Below are 25249 nucleotides of genomic sequence, written 5' to 3' on the forward strand. Positions count from 1 at the left end.
GAAAAATGTTTAAAATAAAAATTCAATGGTAAGTTAAGGTCTACAATGGTATAAACAAAAATGTAAAAATATTGCAAAAAATATTTTGTAAAATTTTTTTAACACTCTGTATATTACATGAAGGAGAGACAAAGAGAAAGAGAGAAAGAGGGAGATGGAGGGGAAAGAAAGAAAGAGAGAGAGAGAAAGAGAGAGAGAGAGAGAGAGAGAGAGAGACTGTAACAAAATGCCAATGCGACAAACGCTACATTTTCGCAATTCGTAAAAGACAAAAATATAATTATTTTTTTGCTTTGTTATATTGTGGAACTGCAAAGTTTCGAAGTTGCATAGGTATCACCAGTATCGGCTCGTTGATCTGCGGAATATCCGTATAAATGGACCATGTACGCTCGATGCAGTCAAAGATGCCTGCAATAAATAAGTCATAGGTTTGCAAAGTCTTTCACTATTTCCTCTCACGTATTTTTACTTGCATTCGGAATATTCATAGATCTTTGTAATTCTACTAAGCGATTCCGATTCCTCGAAGAAGTGTGTGTTGAGATTTTAATCAGTTTTTATTTCTGGACATAACAACAGGAAATTCTTAAATAAATATGATGTAATCTCTCTTGCTTATATGCTTTTTGTTTCTAGTCAATATCTGTCAGTATATACCGCCGTATTTATGCTTAATAACCCTGTTAACATGATCCTATACCTGTTATCAATTTTACTGAAGGGAAATAAAAACAGAACAATAAATAAAAAAGAGAACACAAATATTCGACTCCTTGATGTAGGCATACCAGTGGCAATCGTTTTAATTTCATCATCATTGCTGCCGAACTCTTGATAGATCCTGTAATCCTTGCTCGTCTGATCGCTAAGTATATCGATCACATTCTGGCGACACTCCACCGGTGGATACTTCAAAATCGTCTCCATTCTCCTGATGCTGCTCTGTATAATCCTTCCCTTCACTTCCGGCACCTTTAGACGTAGATATCTAAAACCGAAGAGTGCATTACATGAGGACAAAACATAAAGATCCTAACAAAAGTCTTTACAAAAAAATACGCCAAGTACATAACAAACCAAAGTATATATTTTAGTGAAGGTCAATGTATGTATTTGAATGCCAGTTTTTTAGTATTAATGTTACGTTTTTTCTCAATTTTATCTAAATATTTCAGCGTTTATTAATATGTGTGTATATCCAGAGAACTGCATAAATAAGTTAGAGTTTAACGGTTTGACAGGTTATGTCGGGTTAAAGTCGGGTAAAAAGTTAATTTTTACACTTTTAACCCAAAGATTAATGTGATAGGTTAATGTGTCACTTATGTATTTTGCATAACCTTAAAGAGTAGCGCGCCCAAAGTTAATTAATTAACTTTTTACTCGACTTTAACCCGACATAACCTGTCAAACCGTTAAATTTTAACTTATTTGAATACCCCTACTATATACATGAGAGAGTTAAATACTTCTTACTTAATGTGTAGGTAGTAGTACTAAAAATTGTAATATTCAGATTACAACATTGATACTATTGATAGTTAACATAACATAAAAATATTAATATAAATATACATAATAATTATAATAATACTTTATTCGGTTCGGCCTTCCAGCCCAAAACCCGGGACTTGGTTTACAATTCGTTACTTAACATTCACTCCTTCATCCATTCCTTTTTCCTTTATCCTATTCTCTCTCATTTTACCTAATTCTTTCATACATTTTACATTTGCTAACTTTCCTTCCTCTCCTAAAAAATCGCTCACTCTAATCCTACTCTCTCTATCTACATGTGTTAGTATATGCTCAATCGATCCTTCTTCTTCCTCACAAATCTGACATTTTCTTCTTTCCGCCGCCGCCCAGAATCTATTTCTTTCCTCTTCGTTTCCACACCTCCATCTTGAAATCAACTTTTGGCTCCCTCTTTGTGCCCTTTTTCTCTCAAATATTTTGGCCCCTCCTGCGTCATTATGTCCTTATATCTACCGTTGTATCTCGTGCTTCCTATCTTACTATCCATCCATTGCCCCAGTCTCTCTCTCCCTCTCTGCCCTATTATTTGACCTATATCCGCCTCTCTATCCCTCAGTACTTTTATTCCCTCCGAACTAAATCCATTTTGCCTATAAAACATCTCTCTCTCCTCCCCCGCCCTTTTGTCCCTTTTTCTTTTTTTCCTTCACGCATTCTATTACCAATTTTCTCTCCCCCTCCCTCATAGCCTTTTCTACAAATCTTACTGCTCTATTTTCCGCAATTGTACTGAGCTTTACTCTCCCTGTTTCCTTATAAACTATATAGTCCGGCGTACAGGAGTCAAGATTAAGGGTCCACTTTACATACTTTTTATGTATTCTTTCCAATTCTTCTCTTTCTCTCCATCCCCAAATCTCTGCCCCATACATTATAACCCCAAGCACTAAATATTTAAATAATATCATTCTTTTCCTAAAGTCATCCCTGAACCTACGTTCCCCCAACCCCCATACCTGCCTCATCACTATATTTGCCTTCTTCTTTACGCTCTTAATCTGTCCATCGTCACTTCCATTCCTCCTCAGCTCGTATCCCAAGTACTTGTATTCCCTTACTTCCTCCAATCTCTTTCCTTCCCATTCCCATCCCACCTCCTTTCCTCTGCCTTTTCCTCTTCTAAAGCACATAATCTTCTCAGTGTTCAACTGCAGTTTTTTTTCATCTTAGATATCTCTCCAGTCTCCTTATCATCTCCTTCATTTCATCCACACTTTTTGCCAGCAACACCAGATCATCTGCATATCTTCTTCTTAGTCGTACACTCTTGACAGAGTGGTCGTGGTTATGAACTTTTTACATTGTTTCCGCCGAAGCTTTTGCAATTTGCCTCCATCTGTCTTTGTTTGTGGCACTGCGGGAACATTCTGTGATAGAGCATTTTGTTGCCGATTTTATGAGATCAGTCCATCTAGTCGGGGATCGGCCGTGTGGGCGTTTGCCTTCCACTCTACCCTGTACTACCAGGCGTTGCATGGAATCTTTATTACGTGTAATGTGTCCGAAGTATTTCAAGACCCGTAGCCAAACTGTCGATGAGAGCCTATGTTGTATGTTAAGCTCCTTTAATATGGAGGCGTTAGTACATCGCATCTGCATATGCCAGCGTCCATATTCTTTCTGTTCCAACCCTCATGCCGCCCGCCTGTCCTGTCCTCATCTCCTCCTCCACATTTGCGATCAATATCGAGAACAGTAGTGGACTCAGAGGGTACCCCTGCCTTACTCCTTTCTCCGTCCAGAACCAGTTGAAGATTTTTCCGCCCACTCTAACTGCACTCTTCGTACCTTCATAAATTTCCTTGATCCTTTCTATTATACCTTTTCTTATTCCTCTTTTCTCCATTACTTCCCATAATACCTATCTATCCACTCTGTCGAAGGCCGTCTTTAGGTCCACAAAGAACCCATATATACCTTTCCTCCTTTCTTTCTCAATTCTCTCTTGACCACGTGCTGCAACACATACACGTTGTTCATCCCTCTGCCCTTCCTAAACCCTGCTTGGGTTTCCGGCAGAATTTTCTTTTCTTCCACCTCTTCCACCTCTTTCCTTACCCTCTCTGCTAATATCCCTGCATAAATCTTGTACGCAGTACATAACAGGAAGACTCCCCTGTAGTTTTCCAGGTTTTTCGGGTCACTTTTTTTGAAAATTGGGGATATTAGCCCTACTCTCCATTCCTCCGGAAAGCCTTCTCCTCTCCACTCCTTTTTCAGGATTTCCTTCAGCTTTTCTTTTATCCGTCCATCGCTGAACTTCCACGCCTCTCCTGCTATCCCATCTACTCCTGCCGCTTTTATCCTCTTCAAGTTCTCTTAAGCTGTTCTTCAATTTCTTGATCCTGGATCTCCAGCTCTCTGTCTTCTTCCTTGCTCCTTCTTTCCACCTCCTCTCTCCTGTCCTCTTTACTTCCTCCCAGCAGTTGCATAAAATGCTTTTCCCATTCCTCCATCTCTATATCTTCCTCAATGGGTACTCTTTTCTTCCTTTCTTTGTTTATTATCTTCCATATTTGCTCTTCCGTTTTCGCGTTTCTCACTTCTTTCTCATATTTCTCTAGTTTTTTTTTCTTCTTTGCTTCTACACAACTCCCTAAATTCTCTTCTTAGTCTCACATATCTCTCCTTTTCTTCCTTTCCCATTCTCCATCTTTTGTATGTCCTCTTCAACCCCCTCTTCTTTCTCTTACACTCCTCATTCCACCAATCCTTTTCTCCAATTTTTGCCCTCTTTATCTTGATTCTTTTTCTTACCATACTTTTTTCTACTGCCTTCTTCAGTTTTCCCATACGTTCTCTACTTCTTCTCCCTTCACCTCTACCTCTTCTGCTTTCTCCTTATACTTCTTGATACTTTCTTTGTCCCACTGTATTACTTCCTTTGTCTTCTCTTGAATCTCCTCCTCTAATCTTTCTAATCCTCCCCTTATTTCTACCTCCAAGGGTTGGTGGTCCGACTCTACTCTTTCTCCAATTGTTAGTTTGATCATCCTATCTCACGCCTCTCGATTCACCACGATATTGTCCACCACCGATGCTCCTCTTCCTCCGGAAAATGTCCATTCTCCTTCCTCATCGCCTCTCATATTACCGTTCCCTACCTCCCATCCCCTTTCCTCCAGCATCTCTAAAAATTCCTTTCTCTCCGTATTTATTATCTCGTCCTTGGAGCTTCTCCCTCTTTCCCCCTCGTTGTCCCCCTCATAATTCTTACCTTTCCCCCCTATTCTTGCATTAAAAGCTCCCCCTATACATAGAATTTCCTCTTCCCTTTCCTCTACCATTTCCTCTAACCCTCTTCGTAATGTTCTCATTTTTTCCCCGTTATATACTGTAATTATTCTCCATATTTCCCCTGCTACCCTTAACTTTCTCTCCTGCATTCCGTTTACAGATTCTACTTCCTTAATATCTATCTCCTCTATCTCCTTTCTCACACCCGTCATTATGCCTCCCTTTGCCCTACCTTTACCTTTCTCTCTAATCGCAAATTGACATTTCCATACAAACTTCTTTGACATATTCTTCTTTATCTTCTCCCATTCCTTCTCTTCTACCCACGTTTCGCATAGTCCTATAATATCGAATCCTTCTATGTATTCCCAGAATTCTCTGTCTTTCTTCTTCAGCCCTGCCACATTCCAGAATATCACTTTTATTTCTGCGCTTGCATCTCCGTTTCCTTTTCCTCCCTTCTTCCTCTTCTTTTTGTCTCCCGTTGTTCCTTGGACTTCTATTCCTTCATCTCGGCCGGTTTTTGAAAATTCTCCCTTTTCCTTATTTCCTCTGCCTCCTCATTCTACACATACATCTCTTTCTCTATGTACATTTTTCTATATCCTACTTTTACCCTCTTTCCTTCTACTCGTTCTTTTCTTGCCCGTTCTCTCAATTTCCTTTGCACATCCCTCTCCTCTTTCGTCAGGTCATGATCAATGAATATATTTCCACCGAACAATTTACTCTTCCGTTTCATTATTGCTTCCTTACCCTACCAATCTTCCAACTCTACTAATACTGCTTCCCTTCCTTCCCTGCCTACCACTTGAACACCTTTTACATTTTCTGTGGTCCCAAATTCCTTTTCCAGAAATACTTTAGCCTCCTCCTTTAAGCTGTTCTTCCCCTTCTTCAGTCCTCCTATGATTATGTTGTTCCTTCTCTCCTTCTTCTCTCTCTCTTCCATTATTCTTTTCAGCCTTCTCACTTCTTCTCCTATCTCGCCTGTCGACTCCCCCTTATCTCCTTGTCTAAGCTCATGTCCTTTCCACTTGCCTATCCGTTCCGTCACTTTTTCCGTTATTTCTTAGATCTTTTCTTCCAACCCCCCTTTTCCTCCATCTCCTTGTCTCTCTAGTTCTTTTATTCTTTCTTCTAATTCCCCTATCTTCTTTTCCATTCTTTCTTCCCTAGCCTTCCAGCTCTCCTTTAATTCCCTTATCTCATTCCTTGTGCCTGCCATCTCTTCTTTTAATTCTCTCAGTCAGTAATGCTATCATCGCTCCCTCTTCACTCTTCCTTCTTTCTTCCTCTTCCGTATCTCTCCCCTTCTCTTTCATTCCCTTCACTCCAGGTGGTGATCTTTCCATCTTATTACTCCTTTTGAATATGTCTGCTGTCTGTCTCTCTAGTTCTTCTCTCTTCCTCTTATCATACGTAATGCTGGTTGAATTCGTTCTTTCTCTCTTCTTCAATTGGTCTTCCCCTCGATCCTTTTCTCTCTATTTCCTCGTCCTTCTGCATGGTGTAACTCTTCTATACGTGCGGACTCGACCTTGCTCGCTACCGCTCGCTTGTCTCCCTACTCTATGCCGTATGACGTCTACGCACGGGCCCGCCGCGTTACGTGCGAACTCGGCCTTACTCGCTACCGCTCGCTTGTCTCCCTACTCTATGCCGTATGACGTGTATACTCTATGCCGTATGTCGCATGAAGATCGCACGAAATCTCCAATTTATCCCTTGCCTTTCCCTTCGTCCATCTATCCTAACGTCTCACCTAGTCGTATCTTTACCCTTTTGATTAATTTTCACCCTTCGCGTCTCCCTGCTTCCCTCCACTTCTATCGCCTCCACCGCCGTTCGCCTCCCCTTTCCCTCTATCCTACACTCCAAATCTATCAGTAAACGCAGTCGTTAGCAATATCCTACGTAACGCTTGCTCTCCGCATCCACTCACACACACATCCACTAACCAAGTCCGATACTATTGATAGTATATACCCGCACAGCACCTTTTATTGCAAATATACACTTCTCACAAAAATTAAAGAAACACTAAATTCTTCTTTAAAAATAAGCAAAATTCAAGCAGCTGTAACTTCGTTAAAAATGAACGAAATTTAAGTTTAAAGAAAGGATTTTAAAGCTTGAAATCTCCACTTTCAAAAACTCACTATTATTTTTTAGTTTCTGTGAGTTTGGTAATTTTTACATATAGAAAACTACGTGCTGAAGAAAATGGAAAATTTTCTTCTCACTTTGTAGGCCTGTCACGTGCAAATAAAAATCTGCAAAAATTTTTTACTTTTTAACATAAAAGTTTAAAGTTTTCCCTACAAAAATCTGTTTTTTTTATGTTTCAATGATTTTTTGTTACTGAGTTATCGCGGATTGAACAAGATATGAGCATTTTTTACTTTGATTGCTCATAACTTCGTTAAAAATTATTCTACTGAAATTCAAGAAACAGATTCTTAAAGCTAAAACTTTGCTCTATCGAATGGTATAAATGTCAATTTTTTTTTAAATAACATGTAGACATGATACAAATAAATGAAAATAATGTGAAAATTAGCAATTTTTTCCTTTTTTATTTTAACCCAAAATATAATTGTGTAGAACAGCAACAAAAAATTATTCTTCACGTTTTTTGTACTTTTAAGTACCCTGCATTTAAAGAAAATTTGCCGAATAGCTATAAAATTTTTCTCATGGTGCCCACTATGGTTTTATGGGGCAAAACAAACAAAAAAACAAAACTTCCTCTATGAGGAAGCTATAAAATTGGTTAATTCTTTTCAATAAAAAAAAAAATAGAAAATAAAGTTCAATTAACGTCAAAAAATTGATTTCCAGTGCACTGCCACTACACTGACCTTCACTAACAACAAGTCCTATGCTATCGACCTTTACTATCAGCAAAAACAATAAAATTTTATTTAGTATTCTTTCACTAAAATTTGAAAAAATACCGCCGGCATTAGCGTTATTCAAAGAGTACTGCGAGGAGGTTACACGGTCGGATTTACGCTTCGTTGTGCGGTTGCGTGCGTGCATGGATATGTCTGTATGCGTGTGTATGTTTGTGTATGCGTGACATCCATATTGTTTTGGGTTATCCATATTGGGACATCCATATTGGTTTGGGTTTTGGATCGTCCTTCTACGCCAAAAGTAGGAATATAATACTCGCAAAGTCTGAATTTTTGAGATATTTCAAAAAATTTATAAGAACATTTTTTGTAGATATTTGTCTGCTCTACAACTTTAATCTCTACAAAAATTTCGAAATTTATCGTATTTGTGGAGAAAAACGAATTTGTTTATAAATTGTTAATAAAAAACATACTTAGGGATAGCGGAAAATGGCGGAATTTGGATATATTGTTTAATATATTTTTTTAAACACAATGACGTAATAAAACCTTGTATTGCAATTTTTTTTAGGTACCCCCTTTTTCCGTATTTTGACTGGACTATATTGCTATGTATCTGCTATCTAGCAACATTTCAAATTTTATGTATCTGCTATCTATCTAAAATATAAAATGCAATACGGGTAATTATGTACCTGGTTAATTGTATTAATCTTATGTCTATTTTTAAACCAAGTTAATTTTTAAAACATGGCATATACTAAAAACTCCACATATATACTTTAGTTTGTTTATGTACTTGGCGTATTTTTTTTAAGACTGTTTGTTAGGATTTCCCCGCTTTTGTACCCTTATGAAAAAGTACACTTAACTTTGATGGTTAATACCCAAATTTGAGAGTTAACATTCAAATTTGAGCGTAAGTTTAGTGTTTGTCATTAAAGTTAAGTGTCAACACTTAAATTTAGGTGTAGATTGAGTGTTGACCATTAAGGTTTAGGTAAGTTGTGGGTTTAATCTTCAATAATGAGTGTATATTGGGAGTTTATTCTCAATGATAAGTGTAGGTTAGGGATTAAGCCTCAATGTTTAGTGTAGGTTGGAGATTGATCCTCATCGTTGGATGTTAACAGGGTTTGGTGTTAACAGGGTGTTAACTTTTAATGTTCTATGTCGATTTAATCAGTGTCGCCATGATCCCTTTATCGGGTGTCGTTTAAATGTTATTGTGTTAATCTTCATTAAGTGTCAATTGACGGCTTGGTTTATTGGAAAAGTGTTTCAGATAAAAGTTGAAAGGTTTGAAGGGGGCCAATAGACGATCTTATTGGATTTTGGATCCAGGGCCTGTATTGAGCCCAATAGAGCCTAAGTCAAATTTTTAAATGAAAAACCCCTATTTTTTATTGTACCATCTTTCTCTATTAATTAATTATTTGAACAACTTTTGTTTGAAAAATTCTTTTATTTGCCTAATACTTTTTGAGATATTCAAGAAAAACTTGGTAACTTTTTTGATATTTAGCTTGTGATATTTTGATGATTGTTTGCCAGAGAAAAAAGTAGTACAGAGGACTTTTTAACTTAATTTTATTTCAAAAATGTGCTGTTGCAATAGTATACTCCAATTTTTTTTTATATTTGTGTATGCATCTGCTTGGAGTGTTTACAAGTATTTAAAAAAATTGGAGTGTTATTGCAACAGCATATTCTTAAGACAAAATCAAGTCAAAAAGTCTTCTATACCATTTTTTCCTTTTTTTTTTTTTTTACGCGGGTGAAATCTTTTAAAGACGCGCCCACTCCCGGGGCGAAACGGGGGTATTGCCGGATTCTACGGACGCGTATCGCGATTACGGGTGATGCTTCAGAGAGGCCGAAGCCCCCCTGAGCCTGCTCCCAGCGCGACGTCGCCCATAGCCTACCGGCTAAAACACCCGCGAGTGACCCTAACACTGTGCCATGCTAGGGGGGCCCCGGGAAATAGTAAATGATCACCTCCGTGAGCCGCCCCCCCCCACCATTTTTTCCTCTGGCAAGCAATTATCAAGATATAAGCTAAAAATTGAAAAAGTTACCAAGTTTTCCTTGAATATCTCAAAAAGTATTGGGCAAATAAGAAAATGTTTCAGATAAAAGTTGTTCAAATTTATTAGTAGAGAAAGATGATACAATAAAAAATAGAGGTTTTTATTTAAAAAATTTGACTGGGGCTCAATACAGGCCCCGGACCCAAAATCTAATAAAATCGTCTACTGCGGTCTCCTTCAAACCCTTCAACTTTTATCTAAAACACTTCCAATAAACCAATACTTTCTGAGATAATTGGTGAAAATCATTGGCACACGAAATAAAATCTTATTATATATATATATATATATATATATATATATATATATATATATATATAATGATTCTATATATATATATATATGTATATATATATAATATAAACTTTGCATATAGTGTGTGGTGATGTTCTCTTTTGCGAGTATGTATTATCGTAGGAAGCAAATTAAGAACATTTAAATATGGGGTTTATTCTCTTTGTTACTTTCATTTGAGGCTTCATATTTTTAGGGTTTATATCGTCATTTTTAAGAAATAACCGTTAATTGAAGGTTAACCACCCAGCCGGAATGATAGCGTCTTTTCGACGTCTATAGATGTCGATAGATGTCGAATCGACATCTATAAGATGTCAATTCGACGTCTACAGACGTCGGCGTTCCGGCTGGGCATTACCCATACAGCACAGATTGTTGCAGAAAGCTTCCAGAAAGGTTTCAAAAACATTTCAACCTTTCGCATTTCATGTGCAACATCTTTGAAAGAATTCTGCAATATGTCATATAAAATGTTGCAATAAAAATGTTTTTGAAACCTTTCACATAAAGATAATTTTTCAAAACTTTTAGTTGAGTTATCTCTGAATCGTTTCACATAAAATAATTTTATGAATCTTTCAGTTGAGCTGTTTCTAAAATCTTTCTCACGCAATAAAGTTAAAAACTTTTAATTAAGTTATTTCAGAATCATTTCATAAAATATAATTTTGCAAACCTTTCAATTGAATTTTCAATGAAACTTTATATATGTTACGGGCAATTTGATAAATTGGGCATTATGCATAATGGCCGGGCAATATGCATAATTCCCAATTTGTTCGGTCAAAATGATTAATAGAGAAGAACTAATCAAATTTCCCGGTCATTATGCATATTTCCCAATGCTAAATGGTCATTTTGATAAATCATCTTATTTGAGTTGATTTTCCCGGCAATCTTAAGCCCTTGCACAATAGGCGATAGCGTAAGGCTGAGTTTCCACTGAGCGCGTCACGCGTCGCGTCATCCAATCAAAACATCCCATTTCGATTCCGTCACAAGAATGTAATGAAATGGGATGTTTTGATTGGTTCAACTCGGACGACGCGACGCGTGACGCGCTCAGTGGAAACTCAGCCATAGCGATAGCGACAGCGACAAAAAGTTGCCAACAAAGGTATAGCTTTGTTGGCAAACTTGTCGCTGTCGCTATCGCTATCATTCGTATGTATTTGACCGGAAATGAATGTCCGGGAAAGAATCTACCATATGAAATCGTTTGTATTTCGTATGAAGACTTTTGAAGTGCAATTGAAAAGGTTTGTGAGTCATTTGTTTAATTGTAATTAATTAATTATTTTTACACCATGCATTTAGCCGAAATAGATAAATTAATAAAAGTTTTTATACGGAATCGTTTGTATTTTGTATGAAGAGTTATGAAGTGTGATTAAAAAGGTTTGTGAGTCACCCAGATAATTTTAATTAAATATTTATAAACTCGGTAATTAGCCGAAATATAGATTTTTAGTTATTCATGTTAAAAGAAGAAGGCGTTAGTGTTCCCGAAGGTCCGTCTGCAATCAGAATTAATATAAACGTTTTAAAAATTATTTTATACTGAAATAAATAAATATACAGGCTAATAAGCCTGTAGCTATAAGCGATAGTTGCTAATTAAGTTTGTCACTCATATTTCCATCTTGCAGAGGACCTCCGTAACGAGATCAAAGATGTACACCAGCTGTGCAGGGTGAAGAGGTTATCTCAAACGCCCTTAATTGGGCCACAGTCCAATTAAGAGCGACTCAAATGTCATTACCGCTAAGAAGTACTTCTTGCCATTTGAGTCAGCATGTCAGAGCTAGTCACTACGGATTGTGGTGACACAGCACTGGACTGCCTGCAGAAGTTAATCGCATATAGCCATCTCACTGGCAATGTGCCTGATTCAACGGAGCCTAACAAGCTGCTGATTGTGCGCATTGTCGAGACAATTTGCGGTTGCTTCACCGGTCCACAGACCGATGAGAGTGTGCAGCTGCAGATTATTAAAGCTCTGCTGACTGTAATGACAAGCCAGTATGTGGAGGTATACGAGGGTACGGTACTGTTAACAATTCGTACTGTTTACAACGTTTACTTGTCGTCGCGCAACCTGGTGAATCAAACAACAGCCTGTGCGACTCTCACGCAGATGATCAACGTGATCTTCGCGCGAATGGAGACTCAGGCGGAGGAAGAGAACGTGAGGCTTGATGGGGAACATCAGCAGGAGGGTTCTATCATAGCAAACGGCAAAACTGAAGCTGAGCTAAGCCTTAGTTAGCTAAGTCTAACTCATCTTCATGAAACTTTACGTTGCGTGCGTCTATTTAATGACGATGGATGTAGAAAGCTCTTCAAATCACTTCGAGAGGATTATCAAAAGCGATCTCCTTATATCGCATATTTAATCAGATGTCGTCAGGGATTGCTGTCGACATTAGCTCACTTAGATAGGTACTGTTTATATATAAATATCATCTTTGTATGTAATGTATAAGTAAATGTAAGATGTTTAAATGTAAGATGTCAACCGTTTAATAATATTTTTCAGATTATGCGTGCGAGTTAAGTGCGATCGGGATGCTATCAATAATCATCTTGTATCCGTTTGTGTGAGGGTATTTTTGGAAAAAAAAGAAAGCTTTTCTCCTGCGAAGAGTTTAAAAAGCTTACGCTAGCTGACGAGAAACAGGATCTCGTAGATAATTTTCTAGGGAAGGTCCACGTGGAAATGGACAACGATCCGATTTGGCAATGTACATGAATATAATTATTTATCTCGCAATTGATCTTAGCGGAGTGCTCAGAGACGACTTACTTCTTACTTTCAGCGGCAAGCGCCAACCAGTTAGATTTGGCGAGAGTCGTGGTGGAAAGAATTGTCATGGCACGGGTATACCACAATGCGCTCTATCTAAATGAAGATGGAGATGTATATAGGGACCAGCTTTTTCACGGTCATATCAATAAGTTGGCAAAGGTCGTAACTTCAAATCACAGGGACCTACGCATTTCAAAAGTTTATCATTACGAATGCCCCTGGTCATGGGCGCAGGCTGAATTGGCTGTGATATCGGCGTATAAGACTCCTAGGGATAAGTTGCAGTGTGTATTTTGTTGCGCGACTACCATCATGAATCTCTTCTCCATGGCGTCGGAAAGAGGCATACTTGCTGCCGACGATCTGACTCCCGTGCTGGTCTTCAGGTATGTCATAATCAAGGTATGCGATTGAAAAGAAAATTGTGATTTTAGCAAGAAGAGTGATTGTTAACGTGTGCTTAATTTCAGACTAATCCGCCGTCGTTGTATCGACTGTTCAATATGTAGACAGCTTTTACGGGAATCGATTGGAGGGAGAAGAACAATATTGGTGGACGCAGTTCTGCGCCGCGATCGAGTTAAAACAATGGATTAACAGTTTCTCAAGAGTATCACGATAAATAAGATTAGATTCGATGCTGGATATAATGTAGAAATGTATCATAATCATAATTTGACGATTTCATAAAGAAGAAGACCAATATCTTGTGTAAAGCTAGCTGAACAGTTCTATGCTTCCAGTATCAATTAAAATTCTTAAATAGCCTCTTAAATAGTTTAACTGTTAGTTCTTTCGCACGTTATTATGTAACATTAGCAAAGACTGAATCAGATTATACGTAAAGTGTGGCTTTATCTTTATTTGTAACTCTATTGTACAATGTCACAGGACATCAAAAAAAAAAGAAACGTTTAGATATTCTATAATTTATGTACAATACAGAACTTATAGAGAATTGATAACCATTTAGCAGGATAAACTGTGTTGGCGTACTCTTTCTACATGCGCACCTTCCTCAAGAGCCGAGACTCGAACCAGATCCGTGAAAAATATCGCCAATTTCGTAGAGCTTTTGTACAGTTTTACTTTAGGAATATCGCGAGAGAAAGAAAGACTTCGGAGATTTTTATCTGAATCGATCGACATAAAGAGAGAGCTTAGTAAAGAAGCTATTAGCTTTCGAGAATTTAAACGCATAATACTTTGTTATAATACTATGAGCGAATTAGTTTACGTCACTCTGTCAAGTTTTAATATTAAATTACTAATAATATATCGATATCGGTAGTTTAATAATAATACATTTAAAAGCGCTCAATTTAAAAGTAGGGCAATTCTAATAAACGACTGTAAAAAAAATTCAAGGTGGAACGCAATGGACAATCCGGTTGCTCTGACATGCTAACTTAAATGGCAAAAAGTACTTCTCAGCGGTAATGACATTTGAGTCTCTTTTAATTGGGTTGTGGCAGGGCGTTTGAGATAACCTGCTCTTCACCCTGCACAGCTGGTATATCTTTACAAACTTAATTAGCAACTATTGCTTATAGCTACAGGCTTATTAGCCTGTATATTTATTTATTTCAGTATAAAATCATTTTTAAAACGTTCATATTAATTCTGATTGCAGACGGACCTTCGGGAACACTAGCGCCTTCTTCTTTTAACATGAATAACTAAAAATTTATATTTCGGCTAATTACCGAGTTTATAAATATTTAATTAAAATTATCTGGGTGACTCACAAACCTTTTTAATCACACTTCATAACTCTTCATACAAAATACAAACGATTCCGTATAAAAACTTTTATTAATTTATCTATTTCGGCTAAATGCATGGTGTAAAAATAATTAATTAATTACAATTAAACAAATGACTCACAAACCTTTTCAATTGCACTTCAAAAGTCTTCATACGAAATACAAATGATTTCATATGGTAGATTCTTTCCCGGACATTCATTTCCGGTCAAATACATACGAATATCGCTATCGCCTATTGTGCAAGGGGCTTGTTAGTAACGCGCCTTAAACAGTTAAATACTTTTAAGGTTATTGGGCTAGTACCATATGAGTCAATATAAGGTCTAAATTTTATTTTAAGAAAAACAATTTTTATGGATATATTCTAGATACTTGTATAATTACTGGTTTTATAATGTAACTTTTCATTCGATTATGTATCAATTTATCTACTAATAAATGTAAACAGTTCAAGATTTGACTTCAGTTGACATTCGTACAAAAGAAATGTCGCGACATTGCATTTCTTTGCTGTAGGCAGCTATAATGCCAGTGCCATGTGTTTGAGTGAGGTTATTTATTGTGTTTATGTTGAAAAATAATGGAAGGTAACAAACAATTTCGATAACGGGAGATTTGCTTGCAAAAGAATAGTGCTGTGAAAAGAAAACACTACACGGCGCGGCGTTGCCACATGTTCACGTCGCGGCTGATCGAAAGGCCGACAAGAAACGCGACAATTCATCAACTTTTGATTGAATTTTTGGCCTTATTATACGTCAACGTCGTTTTGTCTTATACTTAACAAGTGCTAGAAGAATCAAATAATGTTATTTTCAGTTTTTTGAACTTGTTTCTTTACAGACAGTGAGTGAAATCCTCGAAAAATGTATGTTTTCGGTACAATTTCCCGTAAAACCTATGTTAAAAATGCCAACTTTGAGATTTAATATCTCAAAAACTAGACGTCAGATCTTCTCAAAATTGCAAATTTAAGGGTCCATATACCTCAGTAGGTCTAGAAAATAGGTGATTTTTGTGAATTTTTTGTGGAGAAAGTGAACAAAATAAATCATTCAATATTTTTGGATTATATTTATGATACTTTTAAGTATATAGTTATAAAATTTTTTTAGCCCATTTAAATAATTTGGCGAAGCGGAATACTGGGCAACGCGCGGAATAGGTTGCTCCATGGCGGAAGTCCTCCAGGTCGTAAAATGTGTCTGAAACATCGAATCAATCGATTTTCCTGTTCAGTACAAGTGTCCCTATAGAGTAGAATAAAAAAAATTATTTTGAATAAAAATTCATAAAATAGCGGCAATTCAAAAAGAAAAATTAATTTTCACTATTTTTTCGATACTTTTTTGCTTATAAAAAATTAAATATTGCATATATCGATATGATTGTAGTCTACTCTATAGGGACACTTGTACTGAACAGGAAAATCGATTGATTCGATGTTTCAGAAACATTTTACGACCTGGAGGACTTCCGCCATGGAGCAACATATTCCGCGCACAGGTCGCCGTTGCCCAGTATCCCGCTTCGCCAAATAGGCTGACAAAATTTTTATAACTACTTAAAAGTATCATAAATATAATCCAAAAATGTTGAATGATTTATTTTGTTTACTTTCTCCTCAAAAAATTCACAAAAATCACCTTTTTTTTGGACCTACTGAGGGATATGAACCCTTAAGTGTATTTAGGTTTTCTTTATAATATATTTTTAATTCAGATTTTTTTCTTTGACATGCTCTGATGGCCCAATAACCTTAAAGCGCGTCATCTAACCTACATAGGGTTATTAACTTTTAATGATGGTTAACCTTTAATTGGTGGTCCGAAATCACACCCAACTTTAAGAATTTTTCTTTGGTGTTTTTTTAACGGTTAACACCAAAAGTTGAGTGTATTTTTCCATAAGGGTAGAATCTACTTTTTCCAAGTCCACATACATATATTTGTTATTTATTTCAGAATCAATTAAAATCCGTTCTAAGTACCTAGCATTATACGCTTTTTCGTTAAAAAAAACGTATGTATTTTTGGCATTTCAAAATCAACTGTATTTATTTACTTTAGAATTATTAATTTGTAACGATGCGCCCCAAAACGCATCATTCCCGGCAAGCATCAGCCGGATGCCGCCCGGCCGAACACCCGCCGGGCGAGAAAAGGCACGGTGTGCCCCTTTTAAACTATCAATCTCGCGTATCAGTCCGCAAACGGACTTAGCGCGGCAACCGACTCGAAGCGCCGAGCGGTGCCGAAAACGGCCGAGAGCCACCGAACGCAATCGCGGCGTCGGGGCGCCGTACTTCCCGAACGCTTCACCGCTCCATCCCGGCGCGCGCGATTGCCGTCACGTATACCCCCGCCACGCCGACACGCCACCGCGGGCGTATATAAACCGAGCAATGTTGCTAGGTTTTAGATTCCGCCGTGAGCCAGCAAACCGATCCGACCGATTCTCCGCTGCTCACGGATCCCGAAATCCCACAGTCGAACAACCAGGAGGTAGAGAGTATTCTCTGCCTCTGCCGAGTGAAGCATTTAGGCGGTTGACTCGAACTTCCATACGAACACCTGTGACACCGGAGTGAACCAGGGTAAGAGAGTTCTTCTCTTACTCGCCAAGGGTCTTGGCCACCCGGTGCCGCCTCCCGCCTACACGAATCGATGCGCCAGGAGATAGAGGCCGGTATTCATAGTTATTTAAGACCGTCTTAAGTTCAATCTTAAGATGTCATGAACCAATCACAGAGCCGTATTAGCGTCTTAAGACATTACTTAAGACGATCTTGAAGACTATGAATACCAGCCAGAGAGTACTACTTCTCTATCTCCGCTAAGGGTCTTAGCCGCTCGATATCACGTCCAATCGCGATCCAGCGCCTTACGCGCTCACTGCCGCCGCTATCCAAACCTGCGATACCGCGTCACCCGCGCCGAAATCACACACCGTACTTCAGCGAGCCCGCACGCCCGCCGATCCGCGAAACTCCGCGATCTCCGTGTATCGTTGCTTTACCAGGCGTCCGCAAGCTCCGTGCTATCTGTATATCAAACTCCGCGATACACCGCCGTTGTAACCGCCTCCGCGATCTATTATACTCGTTCCCATCAACTCCGCGATCACTGTAAACCGCCGCTATCGTAGCAGCGACCGCGATCTTTTGTACATATTCACCGCTCCCGCGAGCATCTCTATGTATTCACGCATAATTGAATAAACCTTATTTTGTTTTGTTATATTTTAACCGAGTCTTGTGTCTTCCTCCGCGCCTACTCCGAACCCTGACCAGCCGCGAGCTAAATCCGCGCTTCGGAAGCTAGGTTGTTTTAAATTGAAATCTATTCCATGTCTTTATTCCGTACAATATTTGTATAATGTCAATCAGTTATACTTTTATTTATAGTTAGAGTCCTATATAAAGAGAGAAGTGACTTCAGACCTCCACCATCACATCCAACACCGCCATATTAGGACCGCCCTAGTTCTGTTAGACAGATCAAACTCCACTACCTAACTTAACCAGTACCTAAAAAACAACGTTCCAATATTCGATGTCATATGGCCAGTCTCTGATTAAAGGGTTTCTAGTACTGAAAATCTATATCTATACGTCACATACTTTTCTGTACTCTCAATAAATATCGGTACGCAGCCTAAATACTAGCTGTAAATATCGAAATATATTAACTCCATTTTCCACTGCGGTTTCAATATGGCTGCTTCAATTAGGTGGGGGCATCACCAATCAGAAATTGCGACGCCGGAGCCGCTTCTCTATTTATATAGAACTCTAGTGGGAGTGAGACAAAGCTATAAGTGGAAGTGAGACGAATCACAACATCCCGTGAGAAGTACGAGAGGCTGTCTCTCTTGATCGTTCGCATAATTCTCTGTCAGAGTGCAGCTCCACGTAGAGAAAAAAACGGAACGGAAAGCAAGCACAGTGGGGGGTAGCTAATCAGAACATTCTCAGATAGCAAGTTGCCCGCAGGTTGCTGTCAATTTGCTTAAAACTGCTCTACTTGAGTTGCCTTCAGTGTTGAGGAAAGCGGTTTCCAATTTTGCCTATTGGATTGACGACTTTTATTGCCACCAATAAGTTATGAGCAACTTGACGACAACAATTGCCCTCTTACGAACTGAAAGTATAATAAGTTGTCGGAAACCACAGAGCAACATGACGGAAACAGTTTCCGCTTAGAATTTTAATCCGATAAGTTGTCAATAAACTGGCGGCATTTTTAAGGAAACCGTTGCCGTTAAAAAAGGATTTTTCTGGAAGGTTCTGTAGAAGTAAATTATTCCTTTCTACAGAAATTTATTATACATATATATTTATTATACAAGGTATCCCAATATTGCCGATTACGGTTAATACAGTGGATAAAAGATGAAATTCTGTGATAAAAATGTCTCACGAACTTTTCGATGTGATAGTAATTTAATTATGGTTATTTTTTTATTGAAGCATGGCTTTGATGGTACGTACATTAAAATTCAGCGCAAGAAGGGGTCAACCGCGTGATGACATGTTAACAACGCACAGTCACGCCACTATTTTTTTTGGCCCTACATTGCGCTGAATTTTAATATACCGCCATGCTTTAATAATTAACCATATTATATATATTAACCATTGAATCGAAAAGTTTATTTGACATTTTCGTTTTAGATTCATTGTATCCTCTATCCACTCTAATACTAAACTTGATTGCTATTATTTGGATATTCTAAGATATATTGGGCAGTGTTAAAATGACTAATAATTTTAGTATTCTTTTCATTTAATTGATAAGTATATATATATATATATATATATATATATATATATATATTTAAATACACATATAAAATACCATATATATAATTAATTTCTTTATATTAGTAACATTGGAATCGATTTTTTCCTCTATTGAATCCAATCGTTCATTTGTTAATTTAAAATTAATTAATTACAATTAGTAATATTATAAAGCAAAATTATATTAAGGTGGTTCATGCATTTAGGTGATATGTACTTAGCCCGGAAAATTTAATATGAAATGAAAGATTAACGTTCTTCGAGTGTGTCTGTAAAATTTCGGATTTTTTAACCGATTGGTTCCGGAGATATATGTCCGTAAATTTTGCCAATTTAACGCGATGGAGGGACCCCTTATCCGAAAAACGAGGTTAAAGTGCTTATGCTGCAAAAATTGCAATACTTCAAAACTAGATAAACGAACCAAAAACTGACGAAACGATGCAATAAACATTTTGCAAGATACTGGATGAAAGCCCGAGTTCATTGACCGTACCATATATTAATAAAACGTAATTTTTGATTGACTAAATCGACAACACGAAACTGACGGCTGGACTCGAGCGGCATTAGCGGCAGCTTGGCATGTGTCAGCTGATGAGTATAGCGCATATCTCAAAACATTCGTTTACTATGTTCTGGACGCTGAATAAAGCAAAGGGTGAAATAAAAATATTCGTCCATTTCTGAAAAAAATTAAAATTAAGTTGCATCAAGATCTGCAATGCTGAATAAATACAAGTTTCAATACAATGAGGTTATAAAATGTCCAAATAATTTTAACATGCATCATTTATTCGTTGCCGCGCTGCTATTGTACATATATTCACACGGCTCACAACTCTAGTAAAAGATGTGACTTTTGTCTCAATATTTTAATTACGTAGAGGTCGTATAACATTAAAGATGTCATAAATAATAAATCTAATTATATGCTGATTTTTACGGACAAAAATCACACTTATTTATCACTAATAAAAATAGTTGCCTATTTGACTTGCAAGTACTGCATGAACCACCTTAAGTTGGTAAAAATGTCAGGATGTAATATTCAACGGTAACAGTTCAACTATTTGTTATTTTAATATTTAATATTTCATATTTATTGAAAGGACAATGTTAAAAAAAGCCGATTTTTTGCCGCTCGGGGAAATGGATAAAATCTATTCCATACGTTTTCCATACATAAATACAAATCAAAAATGCACCTAAGGCCGTCTTGGGGAAAACTTTTGATAAGCTGTTTAAATTGCTAAATAAGGTGTTAAACGGGATCACTTTTCAGTTTTTAACGTTGATCAAAAAGCAATAAATTGAGATTCTTTGCGAGTTCTCACGGCTTTAAATAATCTGTGATGATGAATGGAAGGTATTTATGGTAGTTCTGAGCTTTAGAGTTTATTATGCTTTCCGTATAGGTCGAAATCTCGGAGGATAATCATCTTTTTGCGGAAAAAGCAGTCAAATGGCGTCCGGAGGAACAGTGCTGACCTCAGGATTCAGAAGCTGAGAGCCTCAAGCTAGGACTTAGGCCGGTATTCATAGTCGGTTCTTATATTTAAGACCGTCTTAAGTACAATCTTAAAACGTCATAAACCAATCACAGGCCGGTATTCATAGTCGGTTTTTATATTTAAGACCATCTTAAGTACAATCTTAAGATGTCATTAACCAATCACAGAGCCGTATTAGCATCTTAAGATATTACTTAAGACGGTCTTGAAATAAGATCTGATTATGAATACCGGCCATAGTCTTCAAGATCGTCTTAAGTAATGTCTTAAGACGTTAATACGGCTCTGCGATTGGTTCATGACATCTTAATAAGATTGAACTTAAAACGGTCTTAAATAACTATGAATACCGGCCACATAGTATTAGCATCTTAAGACATTACTTAAGGGGATGCTGGAGCCGTCTGTTTTACCGGCATTTTTTGTCGGCACGTAGCGTCGTATTAATTTGACAGAATTAAAAATCCTTCTCCAGAATTGCAGTACATACATTAATGATTCGGGGGAACTCTGATTTTATATAGAAAACGAGAAAAAATTACGGAAGTACAGATTTCCTTATCCTACTTTTATCCCAATATGGCGTCTCGAGTTGCGGCGAGCTGTCAGCTCGTCACAAGATGTATTTCATATAAGAGATATACCATTGGTACGAACGCGAAAACAAGTTCCCCCGAATTGCACAACAAGAAAAACATCGATAAACCCTCCAAATCAAGATTTGGAAGCGTAATATAAAAGTATAATGTCGACGTGCATCGTGCGTATGTGTGCGTGCAATGTAGCGTGCTATCCTTGTCTATATCTTTGTCTATACAAGAACAGATATAGTTCGCCGGTCTTCTTTACCGACGCCGATCGAGTTCGGCTACGGCTCCAGCATCCCCTTAAGACGGTCTTGAAATAAGAACCGACTATGAATACCGGCCTTAATGAGCTACCCTTATGAAAAAATACACTCAAATTTTGGTGTTAACCGTTAAAGAAACACCATAGAAAAACCCTTAAAAAGCGGTCCGAAATCACCCAACTTTTTAAGGGTTTTTCTTTGGATGATGGTTAACCCAGGTTAACCTTCAAGTGATAGTTAACGTTCAATTTATGGTTAATCCTTAAAAATGACGGTATAAACTCTAAAAATATAAACCCTCAAATAAAAGTAACACCCAAAGAGAATAAACCCCATATTTAAATGTTCTCAATTTGCTTCCGCCGATAATACATACCCGCAAAAGAGAACATCACCACACACTATGAAAAGTTTATATATATATATATATATATGGGACATTCCACGTCACTGAGACAGAGCTATGCCCAAAATTTGTCACGACCAAAAAAATCCTGGGCTCAAAATGTTCGTACTCTCATGTACTTTCGAAGGTCACATTTTGCTTGCGGAAAATTCAAAATGGCGGTCAATAGGGAGCCCATTAACCCCATTAAATATCACATTTCATCCGGAAAATTACGATCCTCAAAATTTGTCACGACCAAAAAAATCGTTTTAGGGCTCAAAATGTTCGTACTCTCATGTACTTTCAAAGGTCACATGGCGTTTGCGGAAAATTCAAAATGGCGGATTAAATATGGCCGTAATGCAGAAATGTTACTTGATTCGGATGAAACTCGGTACTAGGGAGTTTTCGAGGTCGCTAATTCCGAATGTGAAGTCGAAATTTAGAAATTCAAAATGGCGGATTAAATATGGCCACCCGTAATGCAGAAATGTCACTTGATTCGGATGAAACTCGGTACTAGGGGGTTTTCGAGGTCGCTGATTCCGAATGTAAAGTCGAAATTTGGAAATTTAAAATGGCGGATCCAATATGGCCGACCGAAATGCAGAAATGTCACTTGATTCACGTGAAAAAAACTGTCGCTTCAGTAGCGCCAAAATCTGTCGCTCTGAGACTGACAGGATAGTTTAAATGATTTTATGGTACCTTCTTTTAAAAATACGTGTTTGTAGCTATAAATTCGTATTCAACGACAGAAGAACCACCGGAAAAGCAATTCTGTAAAAGCATGTACGGCTCTCATCGCCTCCTTTCGTGTTATTATTAACTAACTAAACTATTTATTACTTCAAGGAAAAATCGTAATAATAGTTATAACAATCACTGCAAAATTATTGTTAGGGACTTTTTTGCATTTCGGACGGCCATATTAGATTCGCCATCTTGAATTTCTTAATTTTGACTTCACATTCGAAATTAGCGACCTCGAAAACCCCCTAGTACCGAGTTTTATCCGAATCAAGTGACATTTCTGCATTACGGGCGGCCATATTTAATCCGCCATTTTGAATTTCTAAATTTCGACTTCACATTCGAAATTAACGACCTCGAAAACCCCCTAGTACCAAGTTTCATTCAAATCAAGTAACATTTCTGCATTACGGGCGGCCATATTTAATCCGCCATTTTAAATTTCCAAATTTCAACTTTACATTCGAAATTAGCGACCTTGAAAACCCCCTAGTACCGAGTTTCATCCGAATCAAATGACATTTCTGCATTACGGGCGGCTATATTTAATCCGCCATTTGGAATTTCTAAATTTCGACTTCACATTCGAAATTAACGACCTCGAAAACCCCCTAGTACCGAGTTTCATCCGAATCAAGTGACATTTCTGCATTACAGGCGGCCATATTTAATCCGCCATTTTAAATTTCCAAATTTAGACTTCAGATTCGGAATCAGCGACCTCAAAAACTCCCTAGTACCGAGTTTCATCCAAATCAAGTGACATTTCTGTATTACGGGCAGCCATATTTAATCCGCCATTTTGAATTTCTAAATTTCGACTTCACATTCGGAATTAGCGACCTCGAAAACCCCCTAGTACCGAGTTTCATCCGAATCAAGTGACATTTCTGCATTAAGGCCATAATTACTCCGCCATTTTGAATTTTCCACAAACGCCATGTGACCTTTAAAAGTACATAGGAGTACGAACATTTTGAGCCCTAAAACGATTTATTTGGTCGTGACAAATTTTGAGGATTGTAATTTTCCGGATGAAATGTGATATTTAATGGGGTTAATGGGCTCCCTATTGACCGCTATTTTGAATTTTCTGCAAGCGCCATGTGACCTTTGAAAGTACATGAGAGTACGAACATTTTGAGCCCAGGAACGATTTTTTTGGTCGTGACAACTTTTGGGCATAGCTCTGTCTCAGTTGACGTGGAATGTCCCATATATATTAGGGTGATTAAAAAAAAAACCCTTTTTTTTATTTTTTGCGACGCACCCCAAAATATCAAAGTTTACCTAAAAAAAGAATTTTCCTCAAAAGTTGAGCAAAATCGAACAAGTTTTAGAGGTCGCTACCAGCAATTTTCAATATTTTCGATTAAAAAATCAGTTTTTTTTTCAAATGTTCAAAATTGCATGACTTTTCGATTTTTAATAAGAGGCATGAAATTTTCAGGGAATCTTCGTCAATTTATGTAGTTTATGAATATCGAGTTAGAAAATTTATTTTCGGAAACAATTTTTTTACGTTTTTTTTGTTTATAATAAAAAAATAATCGTCTATAACAAATAGGCGCCAGCGATCTGTGCCATGGTTTTGATTTTAAATTACATCTAGGTAATCCAAAAATACATTTCAATAATCAAATGCTTCAACACCGGTGAATTTGTTGCTGAAAATTTGTTTAAACAACAAATTCAAAAAACCGCGTTACCCGTAATGTAGAAATAACGCATGTCATAATCTTTATTTAGATGTCTGTATTGCATTCCAACTTTTGTTGTCGAATTTAAGTTGATAGAATAATAAATTATCCAAATGCTACATATTCAATAATTTTTTGTTACAACATCAACTTCTTTTCTGCCTATCAAGAGACACGGTAGCGTCTCGTGCCAAGTACACGCGGAGCGAGACCGACCGTGACTCTTATACCCGTGACGCGACGGGTTGCGAGTACCCGAGATGTTGAGATCTCGATAACGAGTGAACGGATCAAGTTCTAAGTAGGCTTGATCGATAGCTTGGGGTCCAATAAGGGGGGGGGGAGTTTCTCTTATAATATTCCGCTACGTGCCCTACGAGCGGAGATATTGCGACGCAAAGTCCAAATGTGAAAATTTTAATATTAAGATACTTCTTCTTCTACTTCTCCTCCTAACGCCGACGTCTTATATGACATATATGTAATCAGAAATGTCACTTTCACTTTTTCGACGCTGGCGGCGCAGGTATCGCCAGTTTCGATATCGCGCGCGTATTTCGAAATTAGGTCGATAGACTTATCGGTCAGGAGGAAGATTTCTATTTAGATAAATTAGGTATATATATAATATA

General features: G+C 37.5%; 2 protein-coding genes and 1 long non-coding RNA gene across 9 annotated transcripts in view; 1 reads left to right on the plus strand and 2 right to left on the minus strand.

Moving 5' to 3' along the window:
- LOC139822203 (uncharacterized) overlaps positions 1–25249 on the minus strand; it is a 283165-nt gene that overhangs the window by 244353 nt on the left and 13563 nt on the right. The window lies entirely within an intron of this gene.
- LOC139821950 (uncharacterized) lies at positions 228–9095 on the minus strand. The gene is made up of 2 exons (XR_011734398.1): positions 792–9095; positions 228–411 (listed from the first exon to the last, which is right to left on the minus strand). It is a non-coding gene; the product is annotated as an uncharacterized lncRNA (long non-coding RNA).
- On the plus strand, positions 11185–15215 carry LOC139822035 (brefeldin A-inhibited guanine nucleotide-exchange protein 1-like). Of its 7 annotated transcripts, XM_071793547.1 has the most exons (7): positions 11185–11289; positions 11680–12072; positions 12168–12472; positions 12570–12774; positions 12850–13225; positions 13310–14352; positions 14473–14809. In XM_071793547.1, the coding sequence occupies exons 4-6, from the start codon at positions 12750–12752 to the stop codon at positions 13434–13436; spliced, it is 528 nt and encodes a 175-aa protein (XP_071649648.1). In that variant the 5' UTR covers positions 11185–11289; positions 11680–12072; positions 12168–12472; positions 12570–12749; the 3' UTR covers positions 13437–14352; positions 14473–14809. The 7 variants fall into 7 exon arrangements, with proteins under 7 accessions (XP_071649648.1, XP_071649649.1, XP_071649650.1 ...); XM_071793548.1 differs by having other exon boundaries at positions 11680–12472; positions 12850–13241; positions 13349–14352; positions 14473–15215; XM_071793549.1 differs by having other exon boundaries at positions 11680–12472; positions 13349–14352; positions 14473–15215.

This window comes from Temnothorax longispinosus, chromosome 11, assembly GCF_030848805.1.
Source record: "Temnothorax longispinosus isolate EJ_2023e chromosome 11, Tlon_JGU_v1, whole genome shotgun sequence".
Lineage (NCBI taxonomy): Eukaryota > Metazoa > Arthropoda > Insecta > Hymenoptera > Formicidae > Temnothorax > Temnothorax longispinosus.